Genomic DNA, 16,339 nt, shown 5'->3' with positions numbered 1-16,339 from the left:
TAATTTAGCAGGCAATGTACAGTATAGAGGCCCTCAGTGGATTGCAATATACTAAGTAAGTATGTTTTTCTTTTTGTTTAATTTATAGTCCCTGGAAGAAAAGACATTTAAAAACCTATTATCTGGGTTTACAAAGCTCATAGGGATAGTTAGTTCTTAGCTGACTGTATTGCTGGCTAAAATATTAGACATACTTTACCACTAGAGGTCTTCTCATTTACGGATGCAACACGGCCTCAAGGGTTCTTCATCAGTGGACATATGTTTTAATCACAGAGAATTGCAAAATGCAGCGTTGTCTTCAAATTGACAACTGCAGGACAAATATATGGATATTAACCTAGAATTTGCTGTGAAAGCATTGGAGGCAATAATTTCCCAAAGAGAAACTGATTTTTCATCTTCTTCAATGCCCTTATCCTTTACCTAGCTTGAGTAATTTTTTTAAAACGTAAACTCCTGTCAAACTCTGTGAACAACAGATTTTTGGTCTCAGTGATAAAACTGAAGGGGGAAGAAAAAAGCAAGAAAAAAAAACTGGTAGAGCTGACTGAATTGAGTTACTTCATTTTTTGGCTCTCGGTGCAAATTTTTTTTCTTTTTTCCATGTTTTTGGGTTCTTTACCAATGTGGATCATTCTGTAAATGGAAACATTTAATGTTGAAAATTCCAGAACAAAACATTTAATCTTTTCAGAATTTTACTGTCTGAAACCAAATTCTACCAGAATTTTAAAATAGATTAGTAAGCAAGCAACTACTTTTTTGTGTGCTTTTAATGCTCCTTCATTTCTAGTTAGTCATAACAGGGTGACTACACATCCAACTGTGTTGCATACAAACAAGTCCAGGAAATAATGGGTCTGTTTTCTTTGCACAGTATAGCAGAGAAATCAACAGTTATTAAAGAAAGCATAAATCATTGGGTGAAATAAAAAAAAAAAAAAAAAGAGTGTAAGAGTTCTATGAATGAAAATGTCACCCTTTACTGGAGCTGAGTGAAAAATGCAACGCATTTACCAATCAAGTAGTTTCTACAGATGGCCAGTGCAAACAGAAAACACATGAAAGACCACATTGCATCAGTCCCATATCCTATCTTGTGCAAAGCTATAGAATATAAGATCTTCTACTTTTATCTGTTCTATCAGCCATCTTCCTATTTTTGTTGCATTTCACTGATAAATTTACTACCTTATTTCATGCTTCCCACCAGTTTTTAAGCTTGCAGATTTGCGGCCTGTGCAGTGGTATACAGTATTTATTTCCCTTCTGGAAGACACAATGACTTCACATTGTGGCTCAGCGTAGCCTTTTTCATTAGAAAATACTAGCCTACAACACAGGCATGATGTATGATCTTTAAACACCAGCTACCTCAGTCAGCTCAACAATCAGTTTTCATCCAAAAGCTAAAGGGCAAATTTCCTTTGCAAGGCTTCTAAATGTCAGATTTCAGCTTCCTCCCTCTCAATTTCCAATGTCAAGACAGTTCTTAGGAAAGTATTATTAAAAGATTTTCTTGAAGATACAATTTTGCTCAAATGCTTAAATAGCAACCACCCACAGACAGAGATCAAAGATGGCCATTTCCAGGAATATCTTTCGAAGCTGTATCTGAGAACAGGGTCTTAGAACAGATACACACAGGCAGCGTCTACACCTACCATTGGTGATTCAGTTAAAATAATACAACTTAGTGTGATTTCTGCTGAGATCTTTGTATTTTCTTTCTAACATAAAACCTTTCCATTTGTGTTTTGAATAGGTAAGCCTACAGGGTATGGATCCAGCAGTAGACGCTTACACCACAAGGGAATAGTGGATGAATGCTGCTTCCAGAGTTGTGACCTGAGGAGGCTGGAGATGTATTGTGCTCCAATAAAGCCACCTAAGTCTGCGCGTTCTGTACGTGCTCAGCGCCACACTGATATGCCAAAAGCACAAAAGGTAGGCCAGGTTGGGGGGGGAGGGAGGGCCAGAAAGCCCAATGTATTTTAGGGAAGGAAAATTCTGTCAAAGCTGGTAACATAGCAATCAAGTGATGTGATCTGCCTACTAGGGACACTGAGACTTAGTGGGGTTTTGGAAAATAAGTGTCCATGGTAGGAAGTAAGTAGCAGATGGTGTGTTCTATCTCATGTCTTAGAACACTGAATAAAATGTGGATTGCTAAGCTAGTAGTTGAGAGGTTTTATCCTGCTACTGTGACATCATCCAATCACAAACTGAACCTAAGACTTCTTTCAAAAGAGAAACCAAACACTAAGTGTTTAACAACTGATCTATCCAGGACTTCCTCACTCATTCTTCCTTGTCAGGAAGAGGTAGAGTGTTCAAGAGGGAAAACACAGCTCTTCTGCTATTCATTTTACATGTAAATGAACAAATTATTTTTTTCTTTCCTCACTGTTTTGGCTTTTTAAAAATTTATTTATCAGAACTAAATTAATTGGATAGTCACTGCAATCACTACATACTTCATTTTAACTGTTTAGTATTTGAGATTTATATTCTCCAAGCACTTCAAATATTCACTGGTATTATTGGTACAGTTATGGAGTTCAGAGTATCCAGATTTTTGCTTCTGTCATACTAGGTATACTGTATATATTTGTAGCTAAATCTCATCTTCCTCAACAGAGCCTATAGTTTGGAAAACCCATCTTAGACGAGGCTATCATTAAGCTCATGCCCTACTGTCTTTCCTGTTTGAGTTCTGAACATCTGTTTTACATGTTATCTGTCATCTGCTGTAAGCCTCTAATGATATATTTTATTGCTGTTGACGCTGTATGTCCTACACATATGTTGGCCCCACTCCTTCAGTTATCTGAAAATTTTTTCTTACAAGAAATGGAACTGCACAAAAACCTGGGATTCAATGGCAAGTCAGGAAACCAGCACTATATACTAATTTCCCTAATATCATTTTTATGAAAAGAACAATTGTAATGGTTCTAGCATCCATTTCTTTTCCGTAAGTCGATCCATCAAATGGAATCCTTTCACCCCTTCCTCAAGAGTTTTCAGCCTTTAGAGTAATGGCTCTGTGACTCTTCCTAGGAAGAATCACCTTAGCCATGAACATCTCAAAGGGCACACACGACAACAAGCGAAGACTTCTTCAGGAAGAGCTCAGCTATAGACAAGAACACCCTGTGGTTTATTCCTGTCTGGGCACACATATATTTAAGGCTTGCAAGAAAAGAAGAAAACAGGCTTGGCCAGTAACCTGTGTGCTCCTTCCTATACTCGTTGCCAAGGTGATGGGTAAAACATTCTGTAACTTCAGGTGAAAGGAGACAAGAAACCTGCCAGCTCTCTGATGGATCTCCACATGTCTTTCCTTGGAGGGCTAAGGAATGATGTCAGTCTTTAGGCAGCTGTCCTCTTCCCATTTCAAAAGATAGGAAGGAAAACACTTCTCTTACACACAGAAAGGAACAGAAGAAAGGCATCTTGCATCTTCCTGCAGCAGCAGGGGAGGTAGCATTCAAAAGGGGGTACTGAAAGAAGAAAAAATTAGCGGGAGTACATAATAATTGAAAGAACGCAGCTGCAGAAGAAATCATCCAGGAAATTAAAAGCAAAAAAGAATCAAGAGGTGAAAAGGGCAGTAAAAAGACAACGAGGAGCAGAGTAAAAGAAAGGGGAGGGAATAAGATCAAAGAGGCTGAGAAGACGAGAAACAATGAAGAACTGAACAAACCGTGGTGCATCACACAGAAAAGACAGAACTTTGGTAAAAAGAGGAGAGAAAATAAAATTAAAGAAAAATTAATGTTAAAGAAAACAACACCTTCAAAGAAAATTTATGGGAAAAGGAGAAGAGAGGTGAACAGAAGTACAAAAATCATAAATGCTTCTTGATGCAAACGTGTGGTAAAATAACACAAATCTGATGGGAAGAATAAACTGAAATTTTCATTAATATCTGTGGATGGATAAAATTAGATTAAGGAAACAAAAATATAGAAGGTGTAGAAGAAACTATTACTCAGATTTATGACAGATAAAAGGAAAATACAGCGTAGGGAAGAGAAGGGAAACAGAATTCATTAAGAAAAACTCTATGTGAAAAAGCTCTGGTACATTTTCTTACGTAATTATTTTTTATTTCTTTTTTCTTTTTGCAGATAGCTGTACATGTGTCCATTAAGAAAGACAATGCTATGTTCATACTTTCTTCTTTGGATAGGCTACGCCAATTTGAAAGCATTTAGCTAATTCATAGTGTTGATATGTCACTGATTTTGATTAAAAAAATAATTATACTGAAGTCATTTTTCAGTTGAGCAATTTTTTTTCTACTTTAGAATATTTTTCTTTTAAGTTATACATAAGATACATATACTTTTAAAGTGAATATATGCATGCAAAATAACGTATATGACCCCTAATATTTTCTTATTTAGATTCAAGATTTAAGGGAGGATTAAGTGGAATATATAAGATGTTGTACAGTTACTCTCAGATTTCATACACAGTCAGTTTCTTATGCCTTTCACACTTCTAGTTTTTTTTTTGGCATCTCCTCATAACCTTTTCAATAGACAAACCCAGCATTTGGGTTTTGGTTTAAGTGTTTTTTTAAGTGGTCTACTTTCCCAGTTCCTGGAGCACAGTTTGGTAGAATAACTTACTTCAATGGAGCAGGGCTGTTGTTCTGTTTATAGGTTACGTTAGTGCTGAGCTTTAGTCATTTCATTACAAACAAATGTTGCTACACTACACGCACAAATCTGAAGTTGACATTTTGCATCCATCATTATAAAATGTTTATTGTCTTTTTCTGGGTCTGAATATCAGCTCAGGGTATCTGATAGCATCACAGATAACAATTTTATTTCTATTTACCTTTTTTCAAAGACTTGAGAAATAAGGTAAGCTTTTCTATACCAGTGCAAATGCAGGTCTGAGAATCTGATTCAGGCATTCACATCTCCTTTTTTCCAATGGTCTCAACATCTCATACTTAAAAAATGCATTATGTGGGTCAAAGCATTTTGTAGTATGCATATTACTGCTGCCATCACCAGTGCCACTACTTTGTAGTTACTCATCAAAATGCTAATTCAAGAGGAGAAATTGTTCTAAAAGTAACCTGCCATCTTCCCTTGATTTCCAAGCTAGCCGATGTATTATGACAGCTCTTTTTCCATCTACATGTCAATATTAAGAGTTATAACTGTAACCCTGCTATGTCTTAATCTTTGCTTTATTTGGATGATAAAGCCATTTTGAAGTGAGACTGCAACAGTAACAGAGAGAATTTATGTTTTCATTTGGAAAATATATAATTTTCTACTTACGTATACTTTGAAATGCACTGCAATCCAAAATGGCTGTTGTTTCATAATAAGGCTCTCACTGTCTGTTTTACAGATCACGACTGTGTAGCCTTTAAGAATGTATGAATTTCTGCAAATAAAATGGAACATATAACTTTTCCTGTGTGCTAGTAAACTCTCTTCAAAGAGGAGCATCTAGACGAAGCATTGAGAAGGATATTTTTCTTTGTTGCCATGAGTTAAAAAACAGGGCAGATGAGTCAGGGAATTCCTGTTTTCTTAGCTCATTGTTACCAATACAAACATTTGTAGCATACGGCAGGATCCTTAGCAGTGGCAGACTCCTGTGAAGTGCTGCAATGATGATCTGACTGAAAATCAGTGAAAATTGAAGGGTTTCTCCAGAATGAGTACTTCAGGGTGAAAACTAAGGTACAACTTAGGGAAAACTAAAGACAGAAAAAGTAGTTTCGGAAAAGCTGGAAGAGAAACAGGCAATGAAACAGCAAAAAATATTGTAATCTGTGGATAAGTGGAACTCTGTTGACATTTCTGTTTCTGTATTTGATCCACGCTAAGGAAGTTACTCTACAGCTATATTAGCAAAATCTGGAAATAGTGATTAGATGATTAATCTTTTTTCCTCTTTTAGTATTGCATTTTGGACTAAGAACATCTAGAATGGCAGATTCCTAACAAAGACATTTCTTCATTATGAATATTTTGCTATTAACAAATTTGGCTTGTCAGAGATGATAAATCTTAGTTTTGCTCAATACACTTTCTTGTTAGTGGTATAATTAGTTTAACAATTACTAATACTGCTTGGGTTCAGTTTTTTTTATATTTTGAACATAATTCAACTCATATCCATCAGAAAACAGTCCAAACCAATGAAAATGAATAAGCTCTATGTGAGCTCAAGTTTTGTGAACCTTTGCCAGTTTCTGATTTATTTTACGTTTAGTAGATACTAGAGGCAAATTAAAGTTATATATAGAATAATATTTTATATAGGAAATCATTAAAAAACACCACAGAACTACTGTAATGCACCAAATCAGCTTCCATTTTCTTTCTGTCCATCAGAAAAGCAGGCAAAAATTTAATTACTTTTTAAATTTTAAAGAATATAACCTCTTTTATAGGGCTTAAATAGCAGATAATGCAGTGGAAGAGCTGCATATACATGCCTCACCTTTCTCAGGGAGATTTTTTACTTTTGGCTTTTCTTAAGACAACAGACATGATTTCAGTTAACTAAGAATTTTACTTCTGATGAGGATTAGATATACGGAGGGTCACTTAACAATTCTGCCTCTAGTCTGGTACAGAATGTGCAAAGATTTGGGCCCAGATAATATTTACCAGCGTGGCAAATAAGGAAATCAAACTGAACTGAAAGATGTATGCCACACCCACCACTGCTGCTGGAATCTTGCTGGTGCATGGAAAGACAGTGAGCTGAGGGCATTATTCATTGCAAAGTTCTCTTGATTTGCCTGGCACATCACTCCATCTCTTTTTGAAAATACAAATTATTTGGCTGCAGTTCTTGCAGTGAACCCACACATTTTATCCTCCTAAAGGCCTTATCCAACAAAAATCTTGCACACCTAATATGACATTTATGCAAAATGTAGGTAACAGAGCCCCACTCAGCGATTCTGAAAACCTCTGACCACTGGGTACCAAAGCCCTGGAGGCTCCATAAATCCTGCAGTTATAACTCTGAAGTTACCTGGCCCCTCTACATCCTGCTTTTGCAAATATCGTTGTTCTGAAAGAAAGGAAATCTCTGGTACCCACTGTGTGCATAAGACCATCCAGGTTCCAGTATACAGATGTTTCTTCTGCCAAGATCAACTACAGCAGTAATCAGCATGTTTATGCCTAGGAGAACAAGAAATTTAGTGTATAGAAGTTTTGTATGGTTAAGTTGCCTGTGAACTGGCAGAAGAGCTGTAACAATTCCAGCATTCAGGATAACTGTTTTCCCACTAATATGAGTTTTGTGGTCATACAGTGTATTAAAATTTATCTGGAATAATTTTTTTTTTTTCTACACCTTCAGGAAGTGCATTTGAAGAATACAAGTAGAGGGAACACGGGAAACAGAAACTACAGAATGTAAGAACATGCCATCCACAAGAATGAAGAATGAATGTGCCATCTGCAGGATACTTTGCTGTAAATAAATTATTTGTTAAACATCGGAAGACTTAAAAAACCCTATGGTTTAATAAGCTTGATGCTATCTCAACCAATGGGCATTCTCCCAGTGAACAACATGCAACTAAACATTCCAATATTAAGTCTTTAGAGAACAGAACATTTTAACCAGCCCAGAACTAAAAAATTCTGTGGTTGATGTATTACTGTTTGTTAACCTGTTGTAACTGTCCTGCACAAAATCTCTTAAAGTCCTGTGCCCCTCAAAAGCCTACAAATTTACGGGCCTTTGATGGATCCAATTGCACTAAATTAACCTATGAACACTGGCTGCTGGAGTCATTCATCAGCCTTGTCTAAGTGGTGGGGTTTTTTTATTTGCACTTCTATACAAGCAACAGGCTGTTTGTTTTACAGTGTGTGATAACATTGTTTGTCGTCTTCATATTTGCACAGTTTGACATTCCCAGTAACAGCAGCAGTAAGGTGACATATACAGTTTTAAACATCCATTAATTCCATCTGTGGCATTTTGACAGAATATGGGTTATAGATGCGTTTGTTTTAAGACAGGTTTTTTTTTTCTTCTCTTGCAAAGATGCAGTTTATTGCATTTTGTGAGGTAAAAGATTTTTAAAAGCAGTTAAAGCATACACAGGCTCTCAAACCATTAATGATTCTTCCAGGTAATTATTTTGCAACACTATAGGTAACTTCTTTCTTCCTCCATATAATGCAGTATTTAAAATTTAGCATATCAATAATACACATATATCAAACAGTATGTACAAATCTCTGTTTTATAGTGCAACGGTGCTATTTTATAGTTTGTTACATGAAAGGGTCTGGCCAAAACAGTAACAGGTAAAAGCAAATACGAAAAGATCAAGCCAAAGATTAAATAACAAAATAGTTTTTAAAATATTCAGTTTAAATGAACTAAAATGGCTTCAGATTCCACCACAGAAATAACTTTCCCATCTTGAAAAGAAAATTCAGATACTTGTTTCCTTTTAGATGTTTGAATGGTGGTGTTTTCACTTACAGTAATGTGGAACACAAATTCATAGATGCCTAGGCCCGGAGAAGACCATTTGAAAAACAGCCCTCAAATGACTTCAAAGGGTAGCCCATCATGGCCTAAATCTTTCTGAAACATCAGCACTCTATTCAAATGTAACAGAGGGTTACTGAAATTCTCGCCATCTTAATTCTTCCTACAATCAAATGTGACTAAATTGACTGTTAATTAGGCTGCTGCATCTCTCTGTAAATCAGAAAAGCTAATCTAATCACTAAATTACAATGTAGAATGAGTCTTCAAGAAGAGATGAACCATAACGTCCTTCAAACTGCTGCTTACAATGGCTTTTCATGCACTCTTGTGGGAGACAAATTTCTGGATAATCTCTGCCATGGAACCTTAATAGATACTGCACTGATTCTACCTTGAATAACATTGCGTCCTACGCTCCGCTTTTGTAAATTAACTCACTGCTAGATCGGCCATGCAGCAATGGGAGATAGGTAGCCAACAGTGTCCCAAGGTCAGCAATAAACTTCTCTGTGAGAGAAGGGAAGAGAAGACAGGGGAGAATGCACTATTCCATCTTGTCCAGAACTTCAACGTGGTTCCACTCGATTTCTCCCCATCACCCTGCATACGGTAAGCTCAGATAAGGGATGAAGTATCCTTTGGTCATTCCCAGAGAGGGCAGGGAGAATAGTGTATGAAGGGAGCAATTAGGGAGATGTCAGATTAGATAAAAGAAGTATCTCTTTTTAAAGGTTCAAATCTGCCTTACTTTCTGCTACATCCATCAGTAGATGACTGAACTACTGATTAAAACTCAAGAGAAAATTTCTGCAGACTGCATATTGTACAGCTCCACAATAGTTTCTTGTGAAACAGACAGGAAAGGTAGGCCTTAAAAGTCTAACAAATTATTATAGTTCCTTTTCTCTTCCCACAAAAGATTGAGGTTTCGTAATTTTTCCAAGGAAAGTGCAATGTATTCCTTGGCAGTTCTTTAAACCCTTCCATTTCTGTGAGATCCATGTTTATATGCACAATAGGCTGCCATTGCAATGTAAAAACAGAACAGTAAATGAATAAAAAGAACATGTCACAGCTGTCACCGACTGAGATAGCTATGTTGAAAAAGGAAGAAAGTATAGAGAAACAGAAGGGAAACGAACCTGTTTACCACCAATTCAATAATCAGCAATTCTGGTATCTATCACAGCTCTTACAGGCTATTTTTTGGTGAAGGGGATGGAGAGGGAAGTATTTTTACTTCAATGGCTGTTAAGAATTCTGAAATGCATTCTAAGAATAAGCCATTATTTTGATGTCGCAGATATAATGCATATTTCCATTTCATGTCCCATGACTCTTTCTGTCCCCTACCCCCTCTGAAGTTCTAAGGGGAGGAGGGAGGAAAGGTGTGCACACAAAAAACAATTTTCAGATCTCCGTGGTGGCAAGTTTCTTTGTAGATAACATTTTACTGATGCACTGTTAACATAAATGAATAACCATACCTCATTGTGCTACGTAATTCCTGTAAATTTAATCAAGTTTTGGTCTTAACTTTGGATTCATGCACTCACATTCATGCCACCATAATTCTCCTGTTGAGAAATCATAATTAGAAAATGTCACTTATAGACAGCAATATCTAACATCAGAACTTGACAACTGTCTAAACAAATCAGAACAATTCTTGAAAGAAACTATGATAAATAATGAATAGCTACAAGCTTCAAAGGCAACACCTTGCCTTACTACAGAATAAATGATATCACAAAATGGAGAGTAGCTCCACCACCGCAGAGGTGAGAAATGCATGGACGGGAAACGCATACTTGTATAAGAAATCTCCAGTCATATGGCAGGGAGCATATGATATACCAGTCAGTGTGAAAGATAAAGGGCTGCATTAGCTTAATAATCTCAATAAATCCGCTACTTACAGAAGTTGAAGCATGAGCCAAAACATCTCCCTCCCAAAAGTATAAAGTAGTCTGACTTGAGAAAGTTCTAATTAGAGAACATGAAGGGTTCAGCTGGATTTTCAAAAGCACTCCAGATATTTAGGAACAGGGCTCCCACTGGATGCCATTGATTCTCATAAATCACTTAAATAGTAAAGAAAATCCCACTCCCCATCCTCCCATATCATGTAAATCACATGACAGAAGTCACAAATTTTTGCATTCCACAATAGACACAAAACTCCAATTATTACACAGAATGTCATTGAAGTGCAGAATTAAAAAAGTGAATTAAGCCTCATTATTTTCTTTTAGTTCAAAAAGAACTGCATATGTAAACCCACTGAAGTTATATCTCTTTCATCAAGGTAGCAAAATTTGAGCCTCATCTCCATAGTAACAATATTAATCATTAAGAGTTTAAATGGAAAATGAGTAAATTTTATGTTCTGCTCAAAATGCACTTACAAACCTACACTTACATTTGTGTGAAAGACTTCTACGAGGCTCATTTGTACCATTCAGAAAAGAGAGAAAAGAAAATCAAATAATGGGATACTGCATTTAGTCCCTGTAGATACATTAAAGTAGGCACCTTTTGCCCAAGACAGAGTACAGTGTCCATTCCTTTTTTAAGATTAAAGGGTAAATTATTGGTAGGCTTTCTATACAGAAGTGAAATCCATACACAACCGGTAGCAATGTTCAGTTGTCGCACGAGCTGGTTGTTGACTTAGTATCAACGGTTAAAGTTGATTAATGAAGACTCTAGGCCAAGCACTATGTCTTCTTAGCTCTCCATTTTAACAAGGAAGTGCGTGAAAAGAGAAGTTCAGAAAAGTGTGTGCATATTTGCTTTACCTGTTACTGATTTGGCCAACAATGCCAAAGTGGTGCTATTGTTTTGTTTAAGAAAGTACTTGACTAAAATATAAAAGAAAGCATAAATATTTTTTTAATGTATGAAAATGACAATTATATAGGTATGGTTATTAAAATAGAAACACAACTAGCCATAATTTTTCAACTTTTTGTCACTCAACAGTGGTAAAGAAATCTTAAACCAATGGAGATGGGGCAGGAATAAGAATCAAAATGCCACAAAAATTATAAACTTGAAATGCAATTCTGAATCTTTACTCAAAGTCAGAAATACAGATGAAGAAAAGCATTTAAAGTCAGGGAAGTATGGGTATGACTGAAAGCCTGTTCAGATTAATGCACATCCTGTATCATTCCAAAGATTAAGCCACACTCTAGTCTGAATCAGTGTAGATTTTGGCTTAAAGTCAGTGGCATGATATGATCAAGATTTTCATTGAGCACACATTTTTTTTTTTTGTCTGATTACCTTCGGACTCATGGCATGCCATCCAAAAGTCAATGTTCTTTAAAAAAAAACACAAAGAAAAGCATCTGATTTTAACAAGGAATGAAAAAATAAGTATTCCTTACATGAAACTGAGGCTATTTTTAATTCTCACCAGGTTCAAGTTGTGAGAAAAAGTTGAAATATATGGCTAACAGTCTGTGAATTTTTTTTTAACTTTATGTGGTCACTATGAATATCCTAATGTGCAAAATTTCACTTTTCATTGTTTTGTTTTGAAATGATGGTAAATTAAGCCCCAATAGAGATTCTTGGAACCTATAGGTTAGATAGAATATTTCTGTTCTGATGAAGGTATAATCAATATATTTAAAATGTTTTATTTTTAGTCTGAAAAGGAATAGTAATAATTTATTTGGGGACTCACCCTATACTAGTCCCTCTTTTAAGGATACTGTTCAGTGCAAACAAGTCTTCCAAATGCCAAACTTCTGTTCAAAACCAACATTCAGTCCTCCCTCCCCATCCCCCCAGCAAACCTAGTTAAAACACTATTGCAACATAATTTTATTGTTTGTCTGTTTGTTTGGGGGGGGGGGTGTTTTGGTTTGATTCACTGTGTTTTGATTTGGGGGGCAGGGGTAAGGAGAAGAAGATGAGGCTTTCAGGTGATTAAGATTTTTTCCTCTTGGGTACAACCCACAAAAAAATAAAGAATTTGCCTTGATGAGATTATTAACTATCCAATTCATGTGTGGAAGTAACATTAAGTAAAGCAACTAGATTAAAGTTGTCTTGAAAGAAGGAAAAGAAGTTATTAACCCAAAGGTTTTCTTCATTCTGATCTTACACTATACATTTTGCTTCTTATATCATTGGAAAATTCTGCTGGACTGTAACTGTCCAAACACACAGTATCCAATATATATAAATCTTCTTTGATTTTTGTACATGAAGGGTGTTATGGGAATATCTGAAACTTGATTACATATAGTACAGTATAGAGATACCAGTCTAGCAGAGATCAAAACAAGAAGGACCTCCCTGATGCTTAGATTAGGAAATATTATACTAGATGCATAAAGGGTGTGTGTACATATATATAGATATATACATATATAGATATAACTATGTATATGTGTATATATATGATGTTATAATGTGTGTATGTGCATGTGTGCATGTGTACATTATGTTTTTCTTTTTCCTCTCAAGTAAAATTTGAATTTCTTGTTTCTTACACATTATTTCTCATGGATTATATACAATAATCCAACTGGAATCTAATTTTAGAAGAACATTGAATAATATGGGTGTCACAAGTTAGTTCCTACCTTTGTTTTTCACACTTCAAAAAATTACCTGACTTTCAAATCATAAGACACTTTGCTGTCATGAGGCAAATCTAAGTACAAATACAAGATACTAACTCTGAGGGCCTTACTATGAAAACATTGATTTAAAATTTTTCTTTTACTTCCTCTTCTCCAGATAACTTTTGTTAAGTGAGATTTTTTAAGTGTAAGCACCCCTTCAAGAATAATGTGTAATATAAACAGAGAAGAATGAAAATTTCTGTCATTGAACAATATCAATTAGATGGTTTTTGTAAGAGTAATTCATACCTCCCTATAGTACCCTCAACAATTTCAGAATTGGAAAGACTTAGTACTCTAAATTCCTATCTCTCAAATTATTTATAATAATTTTTTATTCCTCTGTATTCTTCAGTAAGTTTTTATTTTACCACCTTGTCTCACAAAAGTCATAAAAAGCATCAACATGATACTTCTGCTGCTAAATGTTTTTCCTGCAAATGCTTAACATACATACACCCACCTACAATATTTACATATTCACCCTTGACTGAAGTTCTTAAGAAACAACACAAATATAGTTGGGAGATTTGTGGTTTTTTCACATTTTAAACATATGAACCATTTTTTAACTAAATCAACAACATTCCATCTTACTGTATTTTACGTTCATTAGTATCATCTCATTCCTCTAAAGCAACAACAAAAAACCCACAGAACAAAAAGGACTCTCTCTCAATACATAGGATCACGCTTCATGTACTCGTGTTAAAGAAAAAGGTTTAACCAGATAACTATATTTACAACTGATTCAATTAAATTAATGTTTTGTAGTGAAATATTTGACTTTGTAAATTTTAAAATCAAATGAATGTTCCACTCTTCCTGGTTTACTGGCATTAACCTGGCTTACAGTATGAATAAACCCACTTTAGCCATGATCATAGATAAAGTAAAGATCAATAGACTAAAGTGCTACCAATGAAAGAGGTACAATGACCTTATTTGGTGTACAGGGATGAATTCTATATCTTTTTTTTTTAGATTAGGATTTCAAATCAAATTGATATAAATACTGCATTAAAAAATTTAACTCTCCATTATTTCCACTTAGATGCAAGTTTCAATATAATAAAGCACATGCAAGTTACATTGCATGGTAGAGTATATAAATCTTACCTTTTCATTTATTACTATTTCTAAGGAATTGGTTCGACTGAATTCTATATAAATCCTGTGCAAGATAAAAAAAAATTTTTAAAAGTGTATAAAGATAATAGTTGCCTGATTAAACTAAGTCACATCAAACATGAGTCAAAATGCTCCGCTGAAAGCATACTGGTGCTTCATAGTGTTCTGAACAGCTTCACCTGGAGTCTGATACTTCACTTTGCTTTTATCAGAATGTGTTTGTTCTCTTTTATAGTTCCTATAGTTCCTTAGTCCTTGGAGTCTTTGGGTTGAATACTAAACATGTTTATCAAGCCTCAGGATTTTAGGAAATAAAGTTAAAGCAGAAACAGCAGCACCAGCTGCTGCTGATAATCAAATCATACTGAGCTTTCTGCCCAAATTATCTGCAAAGCCACTCAGAAGTGCTAAATGAAGAGATCAATAGCACTTGGTTTTCAGGAGGACACTCTTTCCAATAGCAATATGAACTGTCCTCTCTTTCTTCACTGTTGGACTTCAGTTGGTATCCTGACTATAACTGGGGTTTCTGTGATGCAAGCATGAATGTGGATACATGAATTTCTGATTTCACTACTGAATAATGCTACTATTAACATTTCAAGTCATTATAACCAAACAGTGACAAGTGTTAAATGTTCCTTGACTAAAAACATTTAGAGTCTCTATTAAAGTTCTAACTGGATTTATTCCTTCTTTTTTATTTTCTTGTGCTTACTCATGATACAATGTCACTACTTGATGACAAATAATATTTCATACTGTGTATGTAACATCATTGTGTTGCAGAATTCCCCAAATACCTCAACAGTGTCTTTGTTGCTCTATTCTCCCCATTTAGCACTTATAAGCTTTTCTAGTAACAACCAATAAATCAATAAAAGGAGCTCTTAATATGTACACATATAAAAAAAGATCAATAATTTTTGCTAGCTTGCAGTTCATGTAATGCCGTCTTGACCATTCTCTTCCCTTCTCTCTACGAGGTGTCTAGAACAGTAAACCGCTCCATAAATAATAGCGTATTCATGCTTTTAAAGGCTTTTATATGCATTTATGGTAGGTAAAGGTTGGAAGAGGTAGTTGACTGATTTTCACTTTTATCTACTTTGATTTCAGTAAAGGGCTTTGTCACTGTATACATCAAGGCTAATGCACCCTTTGGTTTGTAGAATGTACTGAAATGTTTGCAACCCTCTTGGTATCAGGTCCAAAATGTGAAGCATTACTGTTAAGAGGGTATCTTTCTAATGTATTTGTATGTATAGTTTACACCTCTGTGAGGTCTAATAAAGGATTATGGTTAATAAAAAATGCGTTGAAAACTCCTCATCCACATAGAATTTGCAGTAATTTGCATTCTTCTTTTCTCTCCCCCTTGCATACACATTTCAACTCTCAGAATATACCAAAATCAGGACATACCTTAACAGGATGAGCAGGCTGCACTCCTAAGATAGGACATGAAAAGTGAACTAGCGGCTCAAGAGCCTTGATAAATAAAGCAGCAGCAGAAGGAATTATGGAACCTGTAGATAAAATTGATAGTAATGAATGACCAGGAACAAACGGTATTCACCTACAGATTAAGATATCTGAACTTTGGTACACAGCCACTCACTCAAAAGTTCCTTGCTAAACGAGAACTAGTTGGTAACTAAGGTATACTGACTCTTCCAAAGATATCCAAGTGACATTTATGGAGCTACCATGCCTTGTATCTCTATCACTTAAATTATTATTAAGAATAGAATCTGTGGGAATGTGAATAAATATTATACGATAAATATGGTATCTTGCAGGAAAAGGAAGATGGTTATTGTGATGTTAAGCCTCAGAAATGTGTTGGGAGTTCTTCAGAAGAAAGGACAAGCATATAGTCAAGAAAGATCAGGATGGTCTTGATTTCCAAAATTCTTGTAAATGAGATCCCCCACCATAAGTTCTTAAAAACACTAAATGGTCATGGAATGGGAGGGAAGTTCTGCATATGAGAACACCACTGATTAAAAAGCGGAAAAGACAAATCAGGAAAAATG

General features: G+C 35.3%; 1 protein-coding gene across 1 annotated transcript in view; it reads left to right on the top strand.

Moving 5' to 3' along the window:
* IGF1 (insulin like growth factor 1) overlaps positions 1–15,858 on the top strand; it is a 54,981-nt gene extending 39,123 nt beyond the window's left edge. Inside the window, exons 3-4 of the mRNA XM_009944301.2 lie at positions 1,769–1,950; positions 7,369–15,858. Of these exons, the coding sequence (XP_009942603.1) occupies positions 1,769–1,950; positions 7,369–7,428 (242 nt within the window). The 3' untranslated portion in view covers positions 7,429–15,858. The remainder of the gene's footprint in view (positions 1–1,768; positions 1,951–7,368) is intronic.
* Positions 15,859–16,339: the final 481 nt, after the last annotated feature.

The sequence above is a fragment of the Opisthocomus hoazin genome, chromosome 8 (assembly GCF_030867145.1).
Source record: "Opisthocomus hoazin isolate bOpiHoa1 chromosome 8, bOpiHoa1.hap1, whole genome shotgun sequence".
NCBI classification, from domain to species: Eukaryota; Metazoa; Chordata; class Aves; order Opisthocomiformes; family Opisthocomidae; genus Opisthocomus; species Opisthocomus hoazin.
The sequence above is the reverse complement of the archived record's forward strand: the minus strand, read 5'-3'. Positions and strand labels throughout refer to the sequence as shown.